The following is a 26,527-nucleotide window of genomic DNA, read 5'->3' as shown; positions in this document are numbered from 1 at the left end:
ACTTCTGTCAAGCTTTCTATAAATTACCAAAAAGTTAGAAGTTTATAACTTTCAGAAACTTTGGGTTCATTTCAACTTTCGAATCCAATATTTAATGGGCCTAGATATTTTTAGTAAACTGTAGACTGAAGAATCGTTAGTCGGACCAAGTTTTTTAAAATTAAAAAAAAAAATAACATCGTAACTAATAAATACTTATTAATAGATTTAAAAATTTATATTTTACCAAATTTATGTTCAATAATCAATTAAAATAACTCATAAACCAATAAGCCCATGAATGAGTTATTCTTTTTATCGACCACCTCTGAACAATATTAAAATTATAAACATATAGATGTAAATATTTCTTTATAAAAAATAAGTATTAACGATTGTTACTTTAATTGATATTTTATGACAATATTCGATATTTCAAATAAAAAATAAACTATTCAAAAATATTCATCTTATCAAATTCTTCAAAAATTTAAGAATAACTTTAAGTGAGATTGTAATAGTGTACATTTATCAAGTTTTTCTTTACTTTATTTGGTTCCAATTATATTAGTTTTTTTTTATAACCATCATCCAATTGCAGTATTACTATTTAAAGATTTCTTCAATAGTTTTTCAAATTTTTTAAAAAATTAACAGAAGAAAGTTAAAAATATTAATTCAAAATAAAAATATAATAATTATAGTGTTGCGAATTTGAAGATATTTTTTTATAGTAAAAAAAATTATCAATACAATTTGGAATATTTTCAGAAAAAACTATAAGATTAGGTTTAAAAACTTCAAATATAGGTTTGAAAACTTTTAATAGATGATACTCAAATCAACTGACAATTTTAGAATTTTTTTCTAAAAATAGTTTATTATAAAGATAAATTAAAAAAATTTTCCATATCAATGCAGTACTTCAAAATTATTTTTTTGTACCAAATTTAATTTAAAAATAAACCAATAAAAATGGTCAAGTATCTGCTGATTTCAGTTGCCTTCTAATAAAATTATTTTTCAAGACAAGAAAACATGGTATTGATGTCTAAACGAATATTTTTTTTTCTATGCAGACAAAAATTACTCATTTTACATGATGTAATCAAAATAAATATTACTACTTGACAATATTAATATTTTCTTTTGTAGAAGTTTCACATAAAAAATATAATGAATAATAATAATAATTAAAATTTGACTGAGTGATTATGAATAGTAATTAAAAATGAAAAAAATTTCTTACCAAGAAGCAACAATTTGAGTTCCCGCCTAGCATCTCGCTTGTCCCTTCTAAGTTGTCGCTCAATCTCCTGGTTAATACGTTTTTGTTCCTTGGCCTCTTCCGACAGGCAGCACGCCATGATTTAAACCAGCCAAATCCTCACGAGGAGGTTGTCAAGGTTAATGAGTTTGATGATGACAATAACAATAATATTATGGATGACAATTATGATGAGAGTAAAGATGTATAAAAGGAAGAGGTGAGGGGTAGAGGTAGCGCGAGTTAGCGAATTTAGTGTGCCTGCTCTGCTGCTGCCTGTAAATGTTCAATGCAGGCGGCAGGAGGCGGCTGCTTCTCGGCTGCCTCGTTTCGCCCGATATTATCTTGATGCCACGGTGATAATGATCAATGTCGTCGTCGTCGTTGTTGTTCTCGTCTTTATCTCCGTCTTCCTCGTCCTCGTCGTCGTTTTCGTAGTAGCAACTGCCAGCAGTGCACCTTGTCGTTTTATTCAACACGATTATTTCCTTTTCACTTGTACACTTTTTGTTGTTATTATTATTATTAATCCTTTGTCACTTAAATATTAATATTCATTTAATTGAACAAAACTTTGTGTCCATTATCGCGATTCTCTCACTCGCAGCCAACTCCTTCATTTGGATATATATGTACCACCACGATGACACATCAATCACCCGCGTGCACGAGAGAGCCAATCACTGAAGATAAGAAAAAATATTTTTTTTTTTTAATTATAAATATAATAAACTTAAAATATTATTAATAGTAATAATTAATAAATAAAATATGAAAAATATGATGGTAAATATGAAACAATAGAAGCACAGGACGAAAAAGAATATTTTTTTTTAACTATGACGACTACTGCTGCTACTGCTGCTGGTGGTGCTGTCGGTAATAATTATTTACCCACATAATATCCACGTACACTTGACACACATGCATAAATATGTATCGATACACGCAAAATATGGAGTAAAAAATCTAAAATATATGTAAAATATTTAAAAATTGACACTCAAATAAAAAAATCTACTTAAACGGTTTTTTTTTTTTAATAAAAAAAAGACTAAACTGGATGAGAGCTAAAAGCTGAGGATACGATAAGGACGATGAAGATAGGTACTGGAGAGCGTAAACGCACGCGCGCGTATTTTCACCCCGCGCAATGTGTGTTGCCTCTTGCTCTTAGCTTTAACAGTAACTCTTATTACATTACATACATACATATACAAACATACAATCCACCAGCACAATCAAATTCATAGGCATAATCCATATCGCGAAATCAAATGAAAACTCAACCGGTTCAATGCCCATTTAAATAAAACCTCCCTAAAATACTTATTATCACTACATTATCCTAAATAGGGTTGCTAAGAACATAAAATAAAAACGCAAACTAATAATCACAATAATAATGATGATAATGATAAATAAAAATATTTATAAATATGAAATTAATGAATAATAACATGAAATTCAATAAAATCTATAGTTTTAACTTGAACACACAATAACTAAAACTAAAACTACACAACACCTAAAAGACACTGTCCAGAGACCCTTGACCACTCGGTGGTCTCTGGGTCCCTCGGTCACTATTTTTTCGACTTTTATTATTATTTTTTATTCACGTAAACTCCTTACTTGTTTTACTCGTCCATTTCATTCGTTCACTCACATCGGCTTCACGTTTACTCGGCTCCCGGCGCGGTTGGGTGTGGTAACCCACCGTGCTCTTGCTCACGCCGTGTTCGTCTCTTTCTCCCTCTCGCTCATTCACTCCCACTCTTTTGACACTACACACATACACGACAATTACATAAACATACTTACTACATACGCTTATACATATATATAGATTTACACAGTAGAGCATGGAACAGAGAAGCTAAATGATACTAGCAGTAGCAGCACCATGCAGTAAACGAACACGGTACGTAGGAATACGGGGATAAAATATCGTGAAACTCGATCACTGGTTCTCCGCACGTTCGTCAATGAGTCGCCTCTTCTATTATAATTGTGATAAATTCATTTTTAATTTAATGAATAATTATAAAATAAATTATGCGACAATAAAAAAACACGACCTATTTGTGAATATAAATAAATAAAATTAATAATTTATTTAAATATTTAACACTTTTTGCCTTAATATTTCATTTAAAAATAATAATTATTTACTTTACTTAATAGAAACTTGTAACTGGTGGTTTTAACTTTCGAGTGCAATAGCAAGTCGGTGATACTCTGACGCTGGGTTTTTATCAACCCGGTTGTCCACGCGAATCTTGTTAGCCAAACCAGATTGACAATGAAGTGAAGCCCCGACAGAGTTCTGTGTGATCTGATGGAGTCAAGCGGTGCGCACGTGTTCGCTAACGAGATTAAAATCGCGATACTTGCAACCGCTCCGCTTTGTTAATGGTGGGGTAATGGGCGATGGGCGATGGTGATGGTGATGATGATGATGATGATGATGATGATGATAATAATAATAATAATGATGGAGGATTAATGTTTTTTTTTTAATAATTATCTGAGAAATTTTCAGATATCTTACATTTTTTTAGGATTTTTCGCAACGAATAATTGTGAAGAAAAAAAAATTTACTCATAGAAACTTTAAAAATTATGTAGTTAATAAAAATATTTGATTTTCATTAAAAAATTCCAAAAAATGGTTAGATGTCTGTTGATTTCAGCATTATTAGAAAGTTACAAATAAATGAATAAAAATTACCTATTAAATCATTTAAAACCAGAAATTTTATTTGACTTTCACATCTGGTGATTTATTCATTCCTATTCAATCAATGACAACGTTTACTTCGTTAAACTTTGATTTTTTTCGACAAATCTGAAACATTAAAATTTAGTTGATAATTATTATCAAAAAGTAAATAATTGACTAATTTTTATGAAATTGATATAGTAGCAAAATCTGAAAATTTTTTGGTTTTTTTAAACAAATAAATTACAATTAACAAAATATTTCTCCTAATTTCTAAAAATGATACTTTTTATATAGATAAAAAATTCTCAGACGTCTACTATTCTCAGTCTCATAGATATTTATAGTAAAAAATAATACTGATATCAGTGGACATCTGATTAATTTTTGATATTATTTAAAAAATAAATAAGTACTAAAAAAAATTGCATTGATAGTTTTTTTGTTTAATTTCTAAAAGTAGAAAAAAAAAAGTAATTTTAAAATTTGATAAATGCCTTTTAAATTCATTGAACTCAAATCAGATAATTTTCATGATTTTTTAAACAAATAAATAAAAAATTCGATACATTGAAATTAAAGAAACTATGGATAAAAATTTTTAACATTATTTTTTTGGTTCCAATTGATTTCTTAAAAAAAGTCAAAAAATTTTCAGATGTCTACTGATTTCAGTATCACGTTAATTTCAATTTCTTTGTAGAAAATGATATCAATTAAAACAATCAAGTGTTACAGATGCCCATATTTATAATAAAAATAAGTATCGATAATTAAGAAAAAGAAAAATAGAACCCGAAAATCCGGAATATTAATTAATGAAAATGAATGATAAAAACAGTTTATTATTCTATAAGATATCACCTCAATACAACTTCTATATTCTTTTTTATAGATATTGTTTTGCGTGCGCACCATAAATATATACTTATATAGTAAATACCATAAATATATGTACGTATATAAGTATAGCTATCTCTATTGGAAGAGTTTCTTCTAGTAATATTTAATATATAATCGTTAACTATATTTTTTGTATACTTTGGTTAATCTATTCGTATTTCGTATTCTTTAACCCTTCTCCTGAGCATAGTAGCTAGTACCGGGCCTCTTTCCGTCTCCGTCTCACTTCTAAATTCCCTCTACTCCTTCAGTAAATCGACACTAAATAAACGCGTTAAAATCTACAGCCCGGTACTGCCCTTCCACGAGCCTAATATCCCGGTGGTCTTTACTACCCATCAGATCGGCTGATTAATGGCCCTTACCCTCCAGTGCTTTAAAAAACTTTTTACTATATTATATTTATTTACGTTATTATTACACACATCTACTGTATATTTTCTTTTCTTTTCTTTATTATTATTACAATTATTATTTCACTGTAATCCACCGCAGTTGTCACATTTATAACAAATAACACAACACGCAAGTTTATTTTAATATTACTTAATTATCAAGAACTATGATTACATATAGAAATATATTATATCATTTATTATTTTGGGTAAATATTTTTTCAACAACACCGTAGACTTGCGGCTCCACGGTGCTGCCTCTCCCACGGCAACCGCCTATCGCAAGATGGCGTCTGACATTACTCTTTCCCTTTCCTCAATTCATTATCTTTCTCTGTCTATCGCGGGATGCTTTAATCTCTCTTTTAATTTTAGTACATACGCATTACACCTTACACATACAATAAACTTTTACTGTAGATATACACAATTATACGTATTATCTGCACTATATTTTCCCTAGAAACCCTCAACACAACTTCAACTTCTAGTTACTTTTTACTTTTGGATTTGTTCGTCACTGGGGCGATAGATCGCGCAGGCTCACTCTCCGCTTCAGTTTCTGTTTGTAATACAGTAACTGTTTTTGATTGGTTACTGGACCAGGGATGAAGGGATACTATCTGCGTAGCGCACGGTTACTTAATAGGCGCCTTTTGTCCATCGTTTCCGGTTCAATTTGAATTTCATAGAATTTTTCTTAAAAAATAAATTATTAAAAGAAAACAATTGCAGAATTAAAATGTTTTTTTTTTTTTTAATTTATGAAAAATGATTAAATTATGTGACGCATTTTCTAAAATTTGTTCAGTTTTTCATCTCTAAAAAAAAAATGGAAATCTCCGAATTTCAATGAAAAACGAAACAAATATTTTTTTTTTTACTTTAAAGTTTTTTCATTGTATTCTTCGTTGCGGCAAAGAATACAACAAAAAAAAACTTCAATAAGTAGAGTTTTCAATTCTTTAAGGTCAAAAAACAATAAAGCCCTCTCCATATCTTAGAAATTATCAAAATTTCCAATTTTAAAAATTAAAAAAATTCTATACCTGATTGAATGAAATTTTAAATAAATATTTCTCTAGTGATAACTTTAAATAAAATAGAAAAAAAAATAATCTATTGATTTTAGAATCATGAAATCAAGTTTGTAATTTTTTACCATTTGAATTTAAAATGAAACTAAAATTAGCAGACACCTGACGATTTTTGGATACTATTTTAAAAATTACATTTTTATTTTATTTTAATATTTTTTATTATAAATCATCGAATTTGAAGACATTTAACAATTTTGAAACTTTTTTCAAACAATAAAATTAAAAAAAAAAAAATTAAAGAAAAGTTTCACAGGTCGAAATTTAAATAAAATTTATGAATGTTTTTTTTTTTCAAAAAAATTTTCTTAGGAATGTTTGATTTTTTTTTTCATTCCGAGTCAAGTTTTGAAATAATTTTCTTTTTACTTTGTTTTTACAGCAGATAAATTAGAAAAAAATACAGTTAAATTTTAAGAAAATCTACGGGAAAACGTGAATTTAAAATTTTTCTTTTACGATTAAGTACTTACATACTTTACTACTATTTTCTAAAGAATAAATATTTAAGAATTGACCGCAACATTGTGATTATTTAAATAATTAAAAATAAAAATATTCAAATAATATTTATAGTGTATTAGATTTAATCTATCGATAACTAATTCTAAAAGTAATTTTCATATAATTTGAAAATATCCATTCGATTATAAATACTTGCTCAAATAATTTATTTAAACGAAGGGAAGCAAACGGGGACGTCAAGAGAATAATGACCTTTTGTGGACTGAACTAGGATGATTCATCTTTTCCTTCCTTCTTTGATGTAAATGAAACAAATTTTCAGTTCCTGTGAGAAAAATTTGTTCTCAATGTGGGACGAAGCAGAGTAGTTTTGAATAAAGTAAAAAAATTAAAAGACTAATTTTATATGACATTAAGTCGTTTGTATACAAAAAAAAAAGGTTAAATCACACTAGATTAGATTAGATTAGAAAAGTTAATAATCAGAAAAAAAATTTTCTGTATTTTCAAATTGTCCTCAATGTTAGCCTCTAAATTGTCAATCTAAATTGGAAAGAAAAATTTTTGTAAAATGTCAATTTTTCGGTTAAAAAATTGTCGAAAAAAAACAGTTGGAATTTTCTAAAATTTTCTATTAAAAATTATTCGATTGTTAAAACAATAAAAAAATTAAAAATATTCAATTGTCACAAAAACTTAACTATAAAAATTCAAGCATCAATATCAAAATGTCAACAATTATATTCTTTGAGTTTATAAATAGATTTTACTTATAAAAATTCTAATTTTATCAATTAAAACTAATTAAATCATATATTGTTAAATGCGCCAAAAAATAGAATATTTTTCATTATTAAAATTTATCAGTAATCCAATTTTCCGTTTTTTTATGTCCAAAAATTATTGGATACCTCTTTACTCAACAATTACCAAAATAAGCTTAGAGAAAAAAAAAAATTTGACTCGATAATAATTTTTAGAAAAACAGTTTTGGCAAAAAAAGAAATTCTTCAAATTGCGATAAATTATTAAAAAAAAAAAAAAGGAAAACGGTTGACCCTGAAGGCCATTCCTGCAACTTCACTCTAATTCCATACCTAAGAGCTTAAAACTGCACTTATGGCGTTTTTGAGCTCTTCGAGCTCAAAGAGTTAGCTGTTCTATGCTCAAAAGCCTCATAAGAAGTTTAATAAAACACTATTCTTATAGTTTTCAAACTGCAATTACTTTTGAATCACTAAATCGATTTTCACGCGGTTGGCAGCATTCAACGCAATTTTTCGAATCCTATGATTTACTTTTGAACACAAATTGATCAGATCTAAAATTTTGGGGAATTTGAGAAATTCACTTTTTCCGAATTAGTTTGACAACGATAACTCACGAACCAGTCAACCGATTTTCACATTCTTGGCAGCGATCTACGTGGTTTTTTGGGCTCTAATAATTATTTAATTTCATTAAAAACGATCCGAAAAAAAATGTCGAAATTATGTAAAAAAACACTTTTTTCGAAATTTTTCATTCACAATATCTCTCGAACGAATCAACCGATTTTGACCGGATTAGCGGCGATCGTCGTGGTTTTTCAAGGTTAAGAGCTAATTAGTTTTTGGAATTGATCGATATAGCCATTTAAAAGTTATTCCAAAAAAACCACATTTAAAAAAAAATTTTTTTTTAGCTTTTTTGAGATTTCTCTAAATCTATCGATCCGAATCGGTTCAAATTTACAAGAAATCTAAGTTTAAGGGAACTCTTGGGAACGCCGTTTGGTAAGTTCCGATCGGTTTAGTCGTTCAAAAGTGACAACATCTCGGGGGTAGTCAAGGAGCGTCCTGTGACCTTAAATCGTCGAGATCTGATGGAAACTTGATTTTTGCAAAACGGAGTAAAACCAATAACTTCCTGATTTTCGGAAATCTTCGATTTTCTTAGCGGGAAGTTAAAAAACTTCAAAGACTAAATATTAAAAAAGTCAAAATCCGCTTTAAAAACTATTCGAATTCTCCGGAGTTACAGAAGCTTTAGCTGTGAAATCTCTAAATAATTCAAATTGTTCCAACCATTGAAATAATTTTTACCGAAAAAATTTGCAAATCTCAATATTTTCTTCAATTAATAATAAAAGTAATAATAATAATAATAATAATAATAATAATAATAATAATAATAATAATTTACTATTTTTTCCGAAGATCGGTGATCTTTTTTAGTAATTTTTTACTAATTAAAGAGTTCTATATTTCAAAGCCATTATCCCCGATCCAAATTGATGTTAGACTAATTTTAAATTTTACATTAAATTTTTATTTACTAAATTTATTTTCACCACTTTTATTGTTGGTATGAGCACTCAATACCATCTTCGGGTGAATATATCTAATAATTAAAAATTTTTTATTTTTAATTAAGATTAAGCAAAGAAGTTAATTTTTTAATAGTTAATATTTAATATAAAATTTTAATAGTTAATAGTAAATATAAAATTTTTCAAGAAGTTAATAATAATAATAATAATAATAATAACAGTAAAAATAAATCAATTAGATAGATATATTTGTCCTCGTAGAGACCGTGAAGCAGCATTTGGTATTATTTTTCTATAAGTAGATTATCATTTCAATAGTCAATAAATAAGGTTTCATTCGTTTTTAAAAATAAAAATAGAATCCAAATACCACACTTATTTCTTATCCACCTGATTAACTTTACACTTTGGGCAAATATCTTGTTCTATTTTGTGCCCTGCAACTAATAAAAAACATGTTTTATTACAACTCTTCTATTCTCATCAAAGTCTAGCTCGAATACCTTTACTTAAATCGTGCAATACACAATCACCAATTAATTTGAACAATGTTGCTGTAAATTTAGTATCTTGGTCATTGTAAAATTGGGTAATCATTTGCAGTCCTTGTGAAAGAGAAATTAATTGCCTGCACAATAAAATGATAGTAAAAATACTGTCGTTTTATTTTTCAGCTTTCATACCTACAGTCGCATCATTTTTGGTAACTCCATGTCCAAATTTTGACGACTGCATTGAAAGATATTTAAAATAGACTCGTATTGCCGAAGTAATTTCTTCATTTGAGAAGAATTTAACTTCGACTTTGAAAGTAAACTTTTGAAATTTTTCGCCGCAATTATCATGTCTTCTCTTTTTAGTAAATGATTCTTCACCATTGTTTGAAACTGTTCGGTAACTGTCATGTCTATCGAACAAATTTCGATTATTTCTTTTAACTGTCGTAACTGTTTTTCCTTGTGCGTTTCTGCCTGGATTAAAAAAAATAAAAATATTATAATAGACCGAAATAAAGTTTCTTTTACTTAAAAGCTGTTTAATAAGTAAAAATACTTGATGAAGATGATAACTAAAATTCGTAACTTCAGTAAAATTAGATTCTTCAGAAGATGAAGAAGAAAGCTGGTGACCTAAATTGAAAATTCTACTGGCAGATAAATGTAACATTTGAAGCGACTGTAGATGATGTAGTAAAGCTTCAAGTATGCTTATTGCTAAATCCAAATGTTGAATCAATGCCATTAGCTTATCATTTGCAAGTGACTCATCAACTTGGCTTGCAATAAGCTGCAACTCTAAGGACTCTTGAAGTCTTTTAGCTTCACCACTAAGATTATTCCGACTTAGATTTTGTACTAGTGGCTTTACTTTTAATTTACTTTTTTTAATCTTCTTCTCGTTACAGCACATGCAGCAACCAGCTGTCATTTGTTGCTGTTGTTCGAAGGATTTGGTCATTGGTGATGTTGATTGCGAGTGCCGTACTGATGAAGATTCGTTTTCCGACGTCAATGGCTGAGGTAAGTGACGGTGTAAAACGGGCTCGCTCCAACGTAGATTTTTCTTGTCTTGCGTTCGTGACATTCTAATCTACAATTTCAATTAATTTTCAGGTTATAAATTGTGAAAGAAGAAATGATACTGAAATTAGCAAGTATCTGATAACAAATTGAATTAAAAAAATTCTTAAATTTTCAATTATAAAAATTTCTTTCATAATTTCATTTTTAATTAAATCCTAAATTTTATGATGTGTTTGTTAATTTCAGTATCATATAAAATTTTATTTTTTTTTTTGTAATTAATAATTACTGTAGTTTTTTTCTGTCTAATTTCATACATCAAAATTAAAATTGTTAAAATAAATTAGATGTACAAAAATATCTTATAAATAATTAAAGTATTACATTTGATAGTTAATAAGATTACTTACAATATCAAACTCCTGAAAAATGTCGTGAGGTAAATTTAACAATGTTTATAAAATAATATATAATATGAAAATAGATAAAATATATTTATACAAACAATCATCTATTTATTGTTAATTTATAATATAAATTGAATAAAAGGCAATAGAATGAATGATAGACACATTATGAATTATTAATGCAATAATATTTGTTTTTAGGTTATGGTTATGAAGATATGACTTATGGCGCTTTCAAGTAAAATTAAACAACGTGACATTAAAATGACAAATGACATAACAATAAATCGATCCATTGATACACTACATTACAACAGTATTTATATTAAATAATATATAATAATCAATTTAATTTTTTTTTTTTTTAGAAGGTATAAATTAATTTCTTAAATGTCAAAGCGACTAGATGTAGCACCGCGAAATCAAATAAAATTATAATACATAAAATGTAGTGTACCAACCGATACTATTAACTATAAATAATTATTTTATTTTAATTTTTAATTTAAGAAAAAAAATTTCAAATAAAAAAAAATGAAAAACACAATCTTTTATCTGTACTTTCGGTCTTCACAAATCAATAGATTATAATTGGACACACAGTTATGTCGAAGCATTGTAAGTATTAAAATCTATAATTTCTTTTCTTTAAAGTCTATTCACTATTTTAGTATTTTTTTTTTTATTATTACAATTAATTGCAACAGATCAATTTGTTATAGAGTATTCTTCAATGATTATAATTAAAATTTTTTTGTTGGACCGCTATTTTTATAATTCATGTTTTCTTTTTATAAATATGTATAGCGACAATGTCATATTTAAATAATAACTCCATTGTCGGAAGCTCAATTAGTCATATATTTACTTAATTCCTTTTCATTCATACAGAATGAAGAAAAAATTCCTACTTATACTTTACTTTAATATTTTTATTTTAATATCGAATTGTATAGTACTTTAGATTGAGCTAAAATTTATTCGCTCCGAGCTCAACTCATTAATATTTTTTGTGTCTATCTGTGATCGGTCATAAATTTCCGTTTTTTAGGCTGAAATCGCGTCTTATAGAAATTCATATGCAATTTATTGAGAGCGGAGCCCCAAAAATCGCCACCTCGGAACTGTTGCCCTCGGAGCAGATAGTATTTAAAGTACATTTTAGAGCGATAATTATTTTAATGTGTATATGAAAAATATCTATTTTATTAAAACGATTTAATTTTAAAATCTCATTTATATAATACAAGAATTCGCCATAAAAAACTTAATTTTATAAGAAAAAAATTAATTTTTTCATCCAACTTTCATTAAGTATTAGTACAATTAATTAATTTTTTTTTATTTCTCAAAACTATACAAGATTTTATATAAATGATGTGATAGATAATTAACATTATAATCAATAATAATTAATAAAATTAATGTTTTGAAAATTTTAACTATACAATAACAACATTAAAATAATGAAATAATTTTAATATTTGTTTTTCATAAAATATGTTTTACTTTCTTTTAGTAAATGAATACATTGTATATTTGTAATTTTATTTATTACTTTATAAATTGGACCATTATTATTTATAATTTAACTGCACAATCATTGAAAAGGCGATTCAGATACGTTTTTTTTTTTTTTTTAATTTGAAATAATTTAATTCGACAGTATTACTTAAGTGTTATTGGCAATCAACAAATTTTTTTAAAATTACTTAACCGCAATCTTGGCCTCAAAGATATTTTATAAAATAGTCCTAAAACTCATAATTCATTATTCTATTTACAATCTCATAAAATAATATTTTATTTAATATGTAAGTATTTAATTACATATATTTTAATTTAATAATATTTTGGCTGTTTGAAAAAGAATCTCTCATATCTAATTTAGAGACACACTAGGGGAAATCACCCGATTGATCATCAACTTTTCATTAAATAAAAATTATAAAACAAATAAACAAACAAAAGTTATAATTATCATCAGACAAAAACAGTAGCTTAAAAAAAATTAATAATATTAATAAACAAAAAATAATACTTTTATAAAAATTAATTAAACTCATTGCTAATTGCTATTACATACAGTCATAAATAATAAGCTATTTCCCCGCGTGTTAATTTATTCCAATTGACAATTAGTTATGAAAGACGTATTATAAATATTATTCGTTCGCTCGCTCTTTCATACAACTCCATTATAATTTTACTGATTTTTTCATTTGTTCTTTATATCAATTTGATTTATAGTAATTAATTAATTAATAATATTAAATAAAAATCAAATACACCAAAAATTTCATTTGATTATCGGTGATGTATATTTGTATATAAATATTTATTTTATTGTATAAGAGAATTATGTGAAAATTATTTTCATATAACCAGTGATTGGCACAGATATTCGGCTGGATTTTTAAGGCACTTTGCGACCCATTAATCGTTAACATGATCCGCAGTGAGCAGCCTCCAGCATTTAGTCCTCTCTTTTAATTTATATATATTAATATTTTTATTTTTAAATATAAATTTTTAAGTTGTTCGCTTTCAATTCTCGTTATAACTAATGATTTTTTAATTACCTTTTTTTCGGATTCTTTTCAATTATACAACGATACAATCTCTGTTCGTGCAGTTTTCGATTGTTTTTGAATTTACAATTTAAATATTTTTATTTTTTACAAATTATAATATCTTATTATTAAAGACGCTGGTTTGTGAGCAGTGGAGTGTACGTCGCAAATTGAGCTTTAGGCTTACAGTGGCTTCGTGAAGTTTGCTGGAAACATTCCTTTTTCATTAGTGCCTTCTTTAATACCCATTAGCCATCCTTCCTCCTAAACAAAAGTAAAAAAAAAAAATATTATTATAGTTGAGTCTCTGGGCCTATATATATATATATATATATATATATATATATATATATATATATATATATATATATATATATATATATATATATATATATATATATATATATATATATATATATATATATATATATATATAGGGTGATTCAAAAAAACTTTTTAATTTTTTTTTTTGACTCTCACCCTCTCAAATGTTTCTATTTGATATAAAAAAAATCCTCACCAAACACGAGTCCTATAGCTCAACTCTAAGGGGTCGCTTTTTTTATTTTAGTTTCCTATTTAATTAACATGAGAAAAATTCTTTTTTGTTTTAAATTGAATTTATACATAATTTACGCAATTTTTTTACAAAAAACGATTTTATATTATTAAAGTAGAGTCTTTGAGCTTTACAAAACTCTAAGACAAAGTATGACTATCTCTACAAAAAGACTAGTTACAGCCATTTAAAAATGACTAAATTTCGTAATTTAAAGAAATAGTTGGCAATTGGGTCATTCCATTTCAGATCGACAAATAGTTGGAATCGATCTCTTTCGATTTGGACAAATTTTTATCAGAAGTTTTCGTTTATCATAAAATTTGACAAATTTGGCATTTTCGAAAATTTTTTTCCAAAATATTTTTTTTTCAATAACCCTAAGTGCCCCCTTTTAAACAAACAAAAGGTCATTCCTATATCTACAATAGCGTTCGAGATATTACAAAAACAAAATTGAAAAAATTACGAAATTTTGAATTTGCATATCTTTTGAAAAAAATTATTTTATTGTTTTTCCTTTGGCAGAACTTCGTTTTATGATAAACGAAAACTTCTGATAAAAATTTGTCCAAATCGAAAGAGATCGATTCCAACTATTTGTCGATCTGAAATGGAATGACCCAATTGCCAACTATTTCTTTAAATTTCGAAATTTAGTCATTTTTAAATGGCTGTAACTAGTCTTTTTGTAGAGATAGTCATACTTTGTCTTAGAGTTTTGTAAAGCTAAAAGACTCTTCTTTAAGAATATGAAATCATTTTTTGTGAAAAATTGCGTAAATTATGTGTAAATTCAATTTAAAACAAAAAAGAATTTTTCCCATGTTAATTCAATGGGAAACTAAAATAAAAAAAGCGACCCCTTAGAGTTGAGCTATAGGGCGTATATATATATATATATATATATATATATAGATAAATTAAATGTAAAATTACTCTAAAGAAAAATGCAGAAATTGATTGAATTTATTTCCAAATTTTTTTAATTTATTCTAATTCACTAAATAATTTATCGAAAATTATTTAAAAGCTGAAATACAGAGAGCTATTTGGGTTTAATTTTTTATAAAAATTTTTTCTTCCAAAAAAATAATATTATTATTGTGAAACTTTGTAAAATCCCTCAAACAGAAAATTGAAAAATTGTTTTTTACTGACACTAATTCTAGGAAAACTAAGTTATTGAATTATAAGTTAAAAGGTTTAATTATTTATACTTAATTTTGTTTTCAAATTTATTTAATTATCTACGATATTAATAATAATCTTATATGAGTGTCAAATTCTGAAAGTATTTTGATAGATAAATACTATTTTAAAAAGTACATTTTTTTCATTTATTCAAGAAAAATTTACTTTCTATATAAATGCAGATTAAAAAAAAAAACAGTCTTAGATATTGACGATAAATGTAACGATTATTAATTTTAAAGTAATCGATTTCATTAATTAGTACAGTATTATTTCACTACTAATTAGATTAATTGACTTTATGCGTTCAAATTAATTTTTAAATTTGAGAAACTACTATTGAAAAACATGAATTTAATTGGTCAAAAGATGAATTAGACCAATGTTAACAACATTTGAGAATATTAATTCTGAGTATAATGAAATATTGCAATCTTAGAAATTTCTTATATAGTGTCATTATTAATTAATTGATGCTTTTACTGTATTGAAAATTATCTGAACTTTGGCACAAACAACATACACAAAAATATTTTCTGATCAAAAAAATTCTAAGACATAAAATTTTATGTTTTATCTTTTTTTTGTTAATTTCTCTGTGTAATTTAAAATAGAAAATTTATATAAAATTACTTGTAAGCAGAATTATTTGAATTTATAACTTTTCTAGTAAATTTACTTAGGTGAGAGTCATCTGTCATTTTTACTTGTTTTTATTAACATAAAAAAATTCTTAACATAATAATTAGATAAATCATATTTTAAAAATTTAAATTAGTGATACAGTTAAATTAGTCAAACTAGGATTTATCATATTTTATTTAATAGAATATTTATTTATATCGTTAATTAATAGTTTTTAAAAAAATAATTTTTGTAATATTAAAAAAAAATCATAGCTTATGTCAAGACCGATTCATTTCAAATTTAAAAGCTGTTATACAAATTTAAAAATCGTTTTTGTTCTACTCTGGACAGTTAAATTCAGTGACAAAAATTTCGAATACAACTAAAAAGTATTTTTGTTTTAAACTGACCGACAGATTAAAACTCTCAACTAGTGATCCTGATGTAGTTTGATTCGCTCGAAACAGTTTTTTTTTTTTTTTTAATTTTAAAAACATCGTACATGATGTGATAATAATATATACTTGTATGATAAAAATCTTATTAAAAACATCTTATATAATTTAAATAAAAGTCTTTTATTGCCAAATACATAAATTTGACTTTATAAATAAATATACTCCAAAAAGTATAAAATTACTTAATTGAAAAAAACAATCATAAAGTGAATGATTGAAAATGAGAAAAGGATTCCTCACGGGGTGAGAAACAAGATGGTAATTACTCGTATGTTTTTGTTGATATTTCACTATAAAGCCATTCAAAGCACATCCCTTAACGGTATGGAAGTTGCATTATTTCTTCCCCGGTAAGGGCCCATCTCCCCAAGGCTGTTGAGTTCAATTCGTTAGAGTACTTCATTTACTCGTTATTTAAGACGTCAATCGTATCTCCGAGCTTTTACAGGTTTCTAACTATGACTTGTTGGACCGCCTTGAGAGTCTCCATTGCGGTAGTATTTGAAAAAAATTGAATTATTGAAAGTTTAATACTTTAAATACTTTTTAGTCTTTTTGTTTAATCAGGGCTTATTTTCGTTACTACGAAATATTAGTTACATTTATAAACTCCGAGACTCATAGCAAAAATAAAGTTATTGATAGCATAATTGAATTGGAAGGTAGATTTCGATATAATTAATAGTTAAAAAAATTATATCAAACAATAAATTCTTAAATTATCAGTGAAAAATCACAATTCATTTTTAATCAAACCACCGTTAGTTCTATTACACGGATTAATATAACTCGTCTACTAAAAAACTGACAGAAATTGAAATTCTTAATCTTAATAAAATCATCATTCGGTAAATGTTTTATAGATCAAATTAAAGACGCAATTTTATCAGATTTAAGATAAATTTTCAAGAAATACGCTATCTTATTTCAATTAAATGTTCTTTAGAAATAAAAAGACCGACTTAGCTCATCTTTGAGCTCATTTGAGGTAATCGTCTGAGAAGCTTGTGTACTGAATTTCATTAAGATCCGTTAATAACTATAAGTTTAATGATGTAAATAAATATTCTATTAAATAAAATAGGATAAATCCTAGATGATACGATAAAAATTGTTACTTCACAAATGGTAAGCTATTGAATTTTCTATTAAGCCAATTAACCAGTCAACTGTTTAACTGATTTAATTGTCTAACTGGCTATAAAATTTAACTAATTAATTCGGATTAGTGAGTTGGCTGACGAAATGATCAATCAGGCTTAACTTTATAGCTGATTTGGTCAATCAAATTGTACATCACTAATTATTACTACGACAATTGTAAATATAAAACAAGATAGTAATTTTTACTTATTTGACTAATTTTCGCATTAAAGCGAAACTTTTTATTAAATATTCTATTGATTCAATCAGTATAATTGATTTAGATATAATTTTATAATTATTTTAATATCAAATTTATTTTGTCAGCCGTATTGTGTTTATTGATAATCTATAATTAAACATAGTTAAATATAAATTGTATTACATAATCAGATAATATTTTAATTTTGATAATTTGCTCGAAGATTTCAAAACGCTACTCGTAAAGAAATAAAATAATAAGTAACTATAACTTACAACAAATTATTATCAATTAATATTTTAAGTTTTTTAAGTTCATTCATTAATATTATAAGTTTTCCTTGACTATAATTATATTAAATATGATATATTTTTCAATGTTACAACAACAACAACAACAACAATAATAATAATCATAATAATAATTAATAACATCCAAATAATTATTTTTTTAACTCTCAGATAAATTAATGAAGTCATTCTATTTTCATCAACTAATTTTTTATCTTTTCAATTTTAAATTAAGTTGTGTAAAAATGTGATATGTTCTTATACTCTCATACTGAAAATAGTTAATTTTTCTTCAAAAAATTTTTTTTTATTAAGAGCAGCCAATTACATAAATAAAGAAGTGGCATATTTAAAAGAACGGTTAATTGTGTATTTCAAACGGGAAAATTTTTATTATGTTTTTATATGCATAACTTTCATGATAGTGGTAAAAATAATTGAAGTGCATATTTTTACAGAAAATTTCACAATTAAAAAAAAATGCGTTCTACTCTTGTTACTGAATTGAATCTCTTATGGTTCTCATTTAAAAATTTTAATTAAATTTAATCTCCAGATTTTTTTGATATTTTAACTTTAATAGTTTTTTTTTTTTTTTTTTTTTTTAATTAATTCATTGAGTAATTAGTGTTAACTAATATTATAGTACATTTTTCTAAGTTGTGAATAAAAAAAATTTTATTTAAAAATCATAAAAATTCAATTTTTTAATTTTATGTATCTATGATATTAATCATTTTTGTATGAAGGAAAAATATTTATGAAATATTCATAAAAATTGATCTATGAAAAGTATTTGGTAAATTTTAAATCATTAGTTACTTCTATTCAAAATACTTCCGATTCTGTAAAAAAATGATTATTTGTTAAAAATTATCTATTAAAATTATTTTCATTAGCTTTGATAAGCAAAATATTTAGATAAAAATAAAAGAATAAGTATTTCTTATTAAAACAAAGGTAATGAATCATATCTTCGGATGCACTCCTTCTGTATTAATCTTACATAATTGTGTGTTTAAAAAATATTTCTTTTACATCAAAGACTAGCTATTTTAAAGATGAAAATAAAAAAAATAAGTAGTATGTTTTTATTAGTCTAATGAAGAATAAAAAATAACGCTGATTATAAATAAATAAAATGATTGAATAATTAAGTAAGAAGTAAATACCTGTTCTTCAGGGTCATCGTATTCAACAACTTGTATAATTTCCCCGACGTCAAATGATAATTCATCCATATCTTCACGACCATACTTGTAAGTAGCCTTGACCCTGTACAAAACGCCAGCTGGCAAATTTTCAGTAGTCGCTCCTATAGAAAAATTTGTACCATTTTCATATTCCACGTCTAAAAAATTTTTCAATTCACGTTATTAGCGATGGACCTGTGATCTGAGTTGTTTTTTAAACCCATCAGTTTCATTGAAACGTTTGTGTAATTATTAATTACAATTACAATTACATAAATCAACAGTAACCAATTACACGAAATGAACATGCTTTATGCTAATTTAACCATTTAAGACAAAAGTTTATTCTCTCAAATGATTTAAAACTCACGAGCAATACAATTAACAATTAATAATTAATAATAAAATAAAAATCAATAAAACACAGCAAAACAACAATGATACGCTGAAGCATAGGTCCTTCACTAATTGACGACTATAATCTTGACATTCTTGATTTTCTGATGATTACAATCTCATCATCCCATCATCATTTTTTTTTAACTCATTTAATGCTTACCCACTGGTATATCATACAATTCTTCAACACGTTTAACAGGCACTACTGAGCTTTGTGGTGATACATCTTGACTATTCACTGAATTATCATTGCTGTTAGCATTACTATTTGCATTGCCGTTCAATTGAGTTGTAGGCGATGAATTTCGTTTCTCGATTGTCTTCGTTTCGAGAGCTGCAACACGCCACAAACAACACTCGAAAAATTCCACAAAAATGTTAAAGAAGTCATTTTTTAAGTCCCATTAATGTGAATATTGTTATTATTACTATTTTGTTAGTTTACCAAAACTTATATTACACGGAAAATAGGTATTAGATACAGACACTGATTTATAAAGTTTAAGGACAAAAATTTACAACTAGTTGATAAAAATTAATAATGATTTATCAGCCAATCAAAAATTTGAAATATTTCTTTAAAAAAATTTAATTTACATATCTTTGTGTGATTACCTATATTGAATTTTTTAATTTGAAAAATAACAAAAAATTATTCAACTCGACTGATTTTATTGATTAGTACAATCTCTATGATATGAAAAAAAAATCAAATATTATATAGATCAAAAAATTTTAACTAATATTATTAAAAATTCACTTAATTTTCGAATTTGAAAAAAAAATTCTTTTATGTATTTGATAAACAAAAAGATCAATAAAGCTATGAAAGAAAAAAGTGTTTATCATGATTTAACTGTGGTTTAAGCGAACTGTAAAAAATCAACTATTTTTACCACAACAACCAAAAATTTATGTTCCTCAAAGATATTTACTGAGACAATTCGGTACAATCAAAAGTAACCTGCCAATTTTTTTTGGAAAAAATAATTACGGTACGCACGTGAAATTGTCAAAAAAAAATAGATTTTTGTACAGATGTTTTATTTTCTATATTCGAGAAAGTATGAAAAAAATTTTGAAAATATTTTCATTTTATTTTAGTTATTAATTTTTATATAGTCTGAGAGATTTAAAAACTTTTTTGTTTAATAATTCAATACAAATTTACATTACTCTAAAAAAATCGACCGATTCTAAATATATTTATAACTTTTATGATGTATTAATGGCATAATTCTAAAATATTGTAACTTCTATCTATTCTATAGCTTAATTTTGAAACATAAAAAGCTCAAAATATTTTTAAAATTAAAGCTTGATTTTTTGTGACGTACCCAATTTGAGATTATTCAAGAGAAAATTAAATGTTCTGATTAAAATATAGATATGAAGTAAACGCGGATAGATTTCTTTAGATCAAACTAGATGTGACCGAATATAGTTATTGGACAGATGATTTAACAATTCAAATTCTAGTTCTTAAAAGTTGATATTTTTTATTCTTCCATAATATTCGCTCAAACCTCTTCAAGTAACACAAAAAAATTTGAGAATAAATTTTATAAATTAACAGTAATTATTAATTATATATTAACTATCAATAGTTGAAATATAAGAAATATTTCAAACGTAGAATAATTTATAACAATTGGAAATGTATTTTACTAAATTTTTTTTCCGTGCATTGCTTGTCATAATTATGTAGCACATGCTGGTTAATAGAAAATATATTACGCATTTCTTTAAAATAACATGAAACGCTCGAAATAGATAAAAAGTGAAAATTTACCAGGTGAAATATTGTTTTGAGATGGTGCTTGTGTGTTGATTATCAAACTGAAATGAAATAATATTATGATTAATTAATTAATAAATAAAATAAATAAATAATGATTTTATATAATGATTGCATGAAAAAAATAGAAAGGAAACTTACGACGAGTTTGCGTTTGGAGATTTTGGTGATTGTGGCTCTGAGTTTTTTTTTAATGTGTAAGAACCTCTTTGACTATCATTTGCAAGCTTATCAACGATCGCTTCTAATTCTGAGTAAACCTAATAAAAATAGAAAAAAATTGGCTTATTAATTAAATCCATTTTCTATACATTATTGATATTTCTTACTGAATGCTTGAATAATAATAACAACAATTGTTTATACCTTGGCACTTTCCACGTGAAATACTTGTTCAGCCGCAAAGAGAGTCTGCAAATTGGTGACGAGGAAGAGTACACGTGAATCATAAAGCGCTGGCAATTCATCATGAAGCTCTGAATTAAGTTGCTCGTAAGTTCGTTTAGCCTCATCCAATAATTCTTTAGCTTTCATCACTTTAGTCTCGTCACGCTTCTTTGGATTGCATTGTAATGATTGAAAGTTGTGTCTTTGACCGTCGTAATCTACCAATTTACGGCCACGTTTGTCAATTTTTTTCTACCAATTAAATTTTTGAAATATTATATTATTAACACAACTCAATTATTTAAGTATTAATGTCAAATAAATTAATTTAAATTTCTATATTACTAAATTTTTTTTTAAAATAGAAGTACGTACTGAACAAACATTGAAATAATGAAAAAACTACGTAGTAAAGTTATTTTTTGTAGTCAAGGAATAATTTTTTTTAAATTGATAAATTAATTGAAACAAATTATAAATTTGTTTTCATTGCACTGAAAAAATTTACTTCATTCAAAAAATTACATTCTGCTACTTTCAGTACCAAAAAGAGTAAAAAAATACGTCCTACAATATGTTAAAGTTAAAACTTTGTTTTTTAAAGATTTTGTTCGATAAAATTGAAAGCTTATATAGTATTATATTTATTCACTCTATAAGACAATTACTAATTATTTATAATAATTATAATATTCTAGAAAATATTTTTTTTTTTTTTTTTTTTTTTTTTTTTTTTTTCAAAGTAATTTCTTCGTTCCTTTCTATTATCAAATTATATACTTTGAAGTGCCATACTTTTTAATTTTCTTTTGAAGATAAATATATATTGTGTCACATCTGGAATTTAAAAATTTGCCACAACTTGGACAGCAAGATTGAACGTTCATCTAAAGATCTAAAGGTTACAAAAATAATCTTCATGTTTGTACATAACCTTTAATAAGATAAGTTTGTTTCGTATGGATATGTAATAAAAATTGATGTTTTTAATAAGAATAATTAATAGCTAAATAATACAATAATCTTACCCGCATTTCCGGAAATTGACATTGATATGTATTAAGAGGCACAAGGACCTGATCCGCAAGTTTATGAGTAAAGTCTTGCCATAGCACATCTAAACTTTGTGCTTGAACGTACAATAAATCGTGGCCAGTCCATTGGCTTTCATAAATCTCATTAAGGGAATCCATAAGGGTTTTAGACGCTGCTTGGACAGCTGCAAATACAAAACAAAACAAGAATAATTAATATTATTTTGTTACTGTGATGATGATGATGATGATGATGATGATGATGATGATAATAGTTGCTATTATTTAACTTGCTTAACTACGTAACCTTTGGCTAAAATGAAATGTCACGATATACGGCTTACAACTTCAGAGACTCTTTAGCAAACATTTACGAATTCTTATGTGTTACATAACAACATAAGTTTATAGATAATTATTTATCAACCTAAATTTTTTCAAATGATACTAAAGAAAATAAAATGACGGAAAATAATTTTTAAGTATTTTCAGTTTAATAGGTTGTATGGTTTCTGTTTAACAATTTATTTACATTTTATCGGAAGAGAATCATTAATTTGACCTACATTGACACTATTGAAAGTGCATTCACTCTTGACGCTTACAATGAAAATATCGAAGGTGGTCATGAAAAAAAAAATAAAAAGAAATTATAATATATAATACTTGAGTATCACGGCGAAAAAATTACAGTATACTCAGGAATACATAAAGCATCTGCGGGTAATAAAGCTAAAGTTAGCTAAAGGATAATATTATTTTTAATTAATGTAAGTAAAATATACCTAATTTAATCAATGACTGTTAATTTTAATCATTACTTAAGTTAATTTTCTATAAAATATAAATAAAAGTAGTGACTTCTATACTGGTAAAAACTGAAATTTGATTCAAGAGAAAAACTCTTAAAACAAGAAAATCATTTTTAAGAGTTTGGTCGTTTTGAATAAAAACGAAAAATTTTTTAACCGAATAATTTTTAGTTTGAATAAAAAAAAAATTAGGAAAACGGTTGACCCTAAAGGCCATCTATAAGCGCTCAATATTTCATTTATTTTGTTTTTGAGCTCGAAGAGCTCAAAAATATAATTTTTATGTTATTTTGAGCTCTCCGAGCTTAAGGAAATAGCTGTTCCATTATGCTATGCATAATTTTTTATATATTTTTATCTTCTATAATTTTTTTTCGTTTTTTTAGAATGTCTCGGAATCTACCAGTTCAAACCGGTTCAAAATCACAGAAAATCTAAGTTTGAAAATCTAACTCTTTAAAACGCCACTAGTTTGGTTCCAATCGGTCAAGTCGTTCAAAGTTATAAGCAGTTTACATACGACCACACACACACACACACACACACACACACACACACACACACACACACACACACACACACACACACACACACACACACACACACACACACACACACACACACACACACACACCCATATATACATACAGACACCATCACGGGAATAGTCAGGGAAGTTCTTTAGGTCCTCAAAACGTTAACATCCGTTGGAAACTCGATTTTCGAAAAACGAGGTAAAACCAATAATTTCCCAACTTTTGAAAAGTTTCAATTTTCCTAGCGGGAAGTTAAAAATTTTATAATTGTGCAAAAAAAATGTATTCGACAATCAAACAAACATTCGACTGGTGAACTCAATACTGGTTTAGTTTTTCCAAATAGCTTTGAAATTATTTCAAAAATTTGCTACATCAGTCAAATTAATTTTAATTTGTTCATTTTTTAGGCAAGAAAAAAATTCGAGATGAATTGAACTGTGACAATTTGAGTATTTCCATCACGACTTAATAAGGTCATGGTGACGCAAGGTTGCTCGCCCACCTTCTTTATCATATGTAAAGGTATATACGTATGTATGTATGAATGTATGTATTTGTCGATATAGTGGTACATAGTCGACTCGTATTTCACGCGGATGTGTTAATTTAAGTTTTACTCTATTAATACAGACTCTTTGCTATGAGCTATGAGTGAACACATCATCATGTGTCTTTTTATTCTCTTTACTTATTTCATAAATTAGGTTTTACTTATAACTTATAACTCTATTGTGTTATACTGTAGTGAACCTATTGATCACATGATGTTTAATCTTAAGGTTGTGTTCCTTTTTTGTTATTTATATAATTCAGTATTTTAACTTCCCGCTAATAAAATTGAAAAAAGTTTGGAAAATCCAAAAGTGCACACCTCATAATCTCATTTTTCACAATTAAATTGATTGCTCGATTGCTAACTTAAAACAAAATTGCATATTTAGGTATAATTATGCAGAAGTGGGGATCCACCTATTTTTGGATATAAAACATCGAAAAATTGATCTTTTTGAATATTTATTCTTTTCAAATTGTTCTTTTTCACGGTGAATTTATGATAAAATTGATAAAAAATATGAAAATTGAATAATTTGATGTTTTTTTTTTTCATTTGAAAGTTCAGAATTTACGATTTTGTGTTTTTCAATGAAATGTTGGCGATGTTATTTTTTCCGATTATTAAAACTTTTTAACTTCCCGCTAAGAAAATCGAAGATTTTAAAAAATCGGGAAGTTATTATTTTCACCCCGTTTTGCAAAAATCGAGTTTTCATCAGATCTCGACGTTTGAAGGTCATAGGAAGCTTCCCTGACTACCCCTGCGATGTTGTCACTATGTCTGTATGTATGTATGTTAGGGTGTGTCATTTTTAGGCGATATTTTTTTTTTTACTGCTATACCAGAAAATCTGGTAGTATATAAAAAATAAAAAATTATGCCACTGAGCTAAAGGTTTTAAGTCCAATAGCGGCTTAGCTCATCAAAAAATTCGATTTCCCATTTAAATAACACAGGAAAAATTTTTTTTTGTTTCAAGTGGACTTTTCGTTATTAAAAAAAATTTTTTTTCGAAAAACCTTCTAATGGCTTTTGTAGGAAATTAAATTCTCTACAAAAATATTTCTTTGGACGAAGACTGTAGAACCACTATTTTGGAAGTTATAGCCCGTTAAACGGTAACATTAAAAAAAATACACATTAAATTTCATTTAATTTAATTTAATTTTCAATTTATTACTCTTACATGAATAATTTAATTTTATTGTACATTTTTGAACATTAAAATTTTTAATTAAAGTATTGACTCGTTTCAATATAATAATCTAAGTCAAATTATTATTAATTAATCGTTATAATTACAAAAAATTTCATTTTTTCATTTATCTAAAAATGGTAACATTAAAGTTTGCTTGTTAGCATTTGGAAATTTTTTCCTGTACATAGCTACAACTTGCAATAAGTACTGTTTCTGCTCTTCATCAGCAGTTAAGCTTTTATTGTGGGCTTCCATCAATTGGACCGCCCGTTCCACAGTATCATTAACAACGTGTAAATTTTTTAAAATTTTGAGGCACGTATTGTAACTTTTGTCAGATATCCACTGGTCAAGATGTAAATTTAAAAAATCAGTTGGGAGTTCCACCCTTTTAAAAATAATCATCGACTCTTCTGATGCAAAGTCATACAATTCTTTGTTTAGTAAGGAATTAATATTAACATTTTTTACATTAAATCGTTTAAAGTTTTTA

General features: G+C 26.1%; 3 protein-coding genes across 23 annotated transcripts in view; all 3 read right to left on the bottom strand.

The window, feature by feature from the left end:
- The window catches only part of LOC123265780 (guanine nucleotide-binding protein G(q) subunit alpha), a 66,443-nt gene extending 60,701 nt beyond the window's left edge, over positions 1 to 5,742 (bottom strand). For 2 of the 15 annotated variants that reach the window (XM_044729685.1, XM_044729684.1), the window contains exons 1-2: positions 3,422 to 3,571; positions 1,229 to 1,929 (exon numbers count right to left, since the gene is read on the bottom strand). In XM_044729685.1, coding sequence (XP_044585620.1) covers positions 1,229 to 1,346 — 118 coding nt within the window. In that variant the 5' untranslated portion in view covers positions 1,347 to 1,929; positions 3,422 to 3,571. The other 13 variants (XM_044729683.1, XM_044729682.1, XM_044729686.1 and 10 more) reach the window with 12 other exon arrangements.
- A 3,626-nt stretch (positions 5,743 to 9,368) lies between these two features.
- On the bottom strand, positions 9,369 to 11,280 carry LOC123265782. Of its 4 annotated transcripts, XM_044729699.1 has the most exons (5): positions 11,076 to 11,280; positions 10,196 to 10,732; positions 9,830 to 10,113; positions 9,646 to 9,770; positions 9,369 to 9,585 (listed from the first exon to the last, which is right to left on the bottom strand). In XM_044729699.1, exons 2-5 carry the CDS (start codon positions 10,724 to 10,726, stop codon positions 9,518 to 9,520), a joined length of 1,008 nt encoding a protein of 335 aa, XP_044585634.1. In that variant the 5' UTR covers positions 10,727 to 10,732; positions 11,076 to 11,280; the 3' UTR covers positions 9,369 to 9,517. The 4 variants fall into 4 exon arrangements, 2 of the variants coding, with proteins under 2 accessions (XP_044585634.1, XP_044585633.1); XM_044729698.1 differs by lacking the exon at positions 11,076 to 11,280 and having other exon boundaries at positions 10,196 to 10,804; XR_006509665.1 differs by lacking the exon at positions 11,076 to 11,280 and having other exon boundaries at positions 9,826 to 10,113; positions 10,196 to 10,804.
- Positions 11,281 to 12,122: 842 nt separating this feature from the next.
- Positions 12,123 to 26,527, bottom strand: part of LOC123265777 (amphiphysin) — a 71,030-nt gene continuing 56,625 nt past the window's right edge. The window contains exons 3-9 of one of the 4 annotated variants that reach the window (XM_044729675.1): positions 22,924 to 23,114; positions 21,875 to 22,147; positions 21,650 to 21,768; positions 21,503 to 21,549; positions 19,871 to 20,044; positions 19,291 to 19,433; positions 12,123 to 13,909 (exon numbers count right to left, since the gene is read on the bottom strand). In XM_044729675.1, the coding sequence (XP_044585610.1) occupies positions 13,829 to 13,909; positions 19,291 to 19,433; positions 19,871 to 20,044; positions 21,503 to 21,549; positions 21,650 to 21,768; positions 21,875 to 22,147; positions 22,924 to 23,114 (1,028 nt within the window). In that variant the 3' untranslated portion in view covers positions 12,123 to 13,828. Of the gene's footprint in view, positions 13,910 to 19,290; positions 19,470 to 19,870; positions 20,078 to 21,502; positions 21,550 to 21,649; positions 21,769 to 21,874; positions 22,148 to 22,923; positions 23,115 to 26,527 lie in introns of all 4 variants that reach the window. The other 3 variants (XM_044729674.1, XM_044729676.1, XM_044729677.1) reach the window with 3 other exon arrangements.

The sequence above is a fragment of the Cotesia glomerata genome, linkage group LG5 (genome assembly GCF_020080835.1).
Source record: "Cotesia glomerata isolate CgM1 linkage group LG5, MPM_Cglom_v2.3, whole genome shotgun sequence".
Classification (NCBI taxonomy): Eukaryota; Metazoa; Arthropoda; class Insecta; order Hymenoptera; family Braconidae; genus Cotesia; species Cotesia glomerata.
This window is presented reverse-complemented; position numbering and strand designations above follow the sequence as displayed.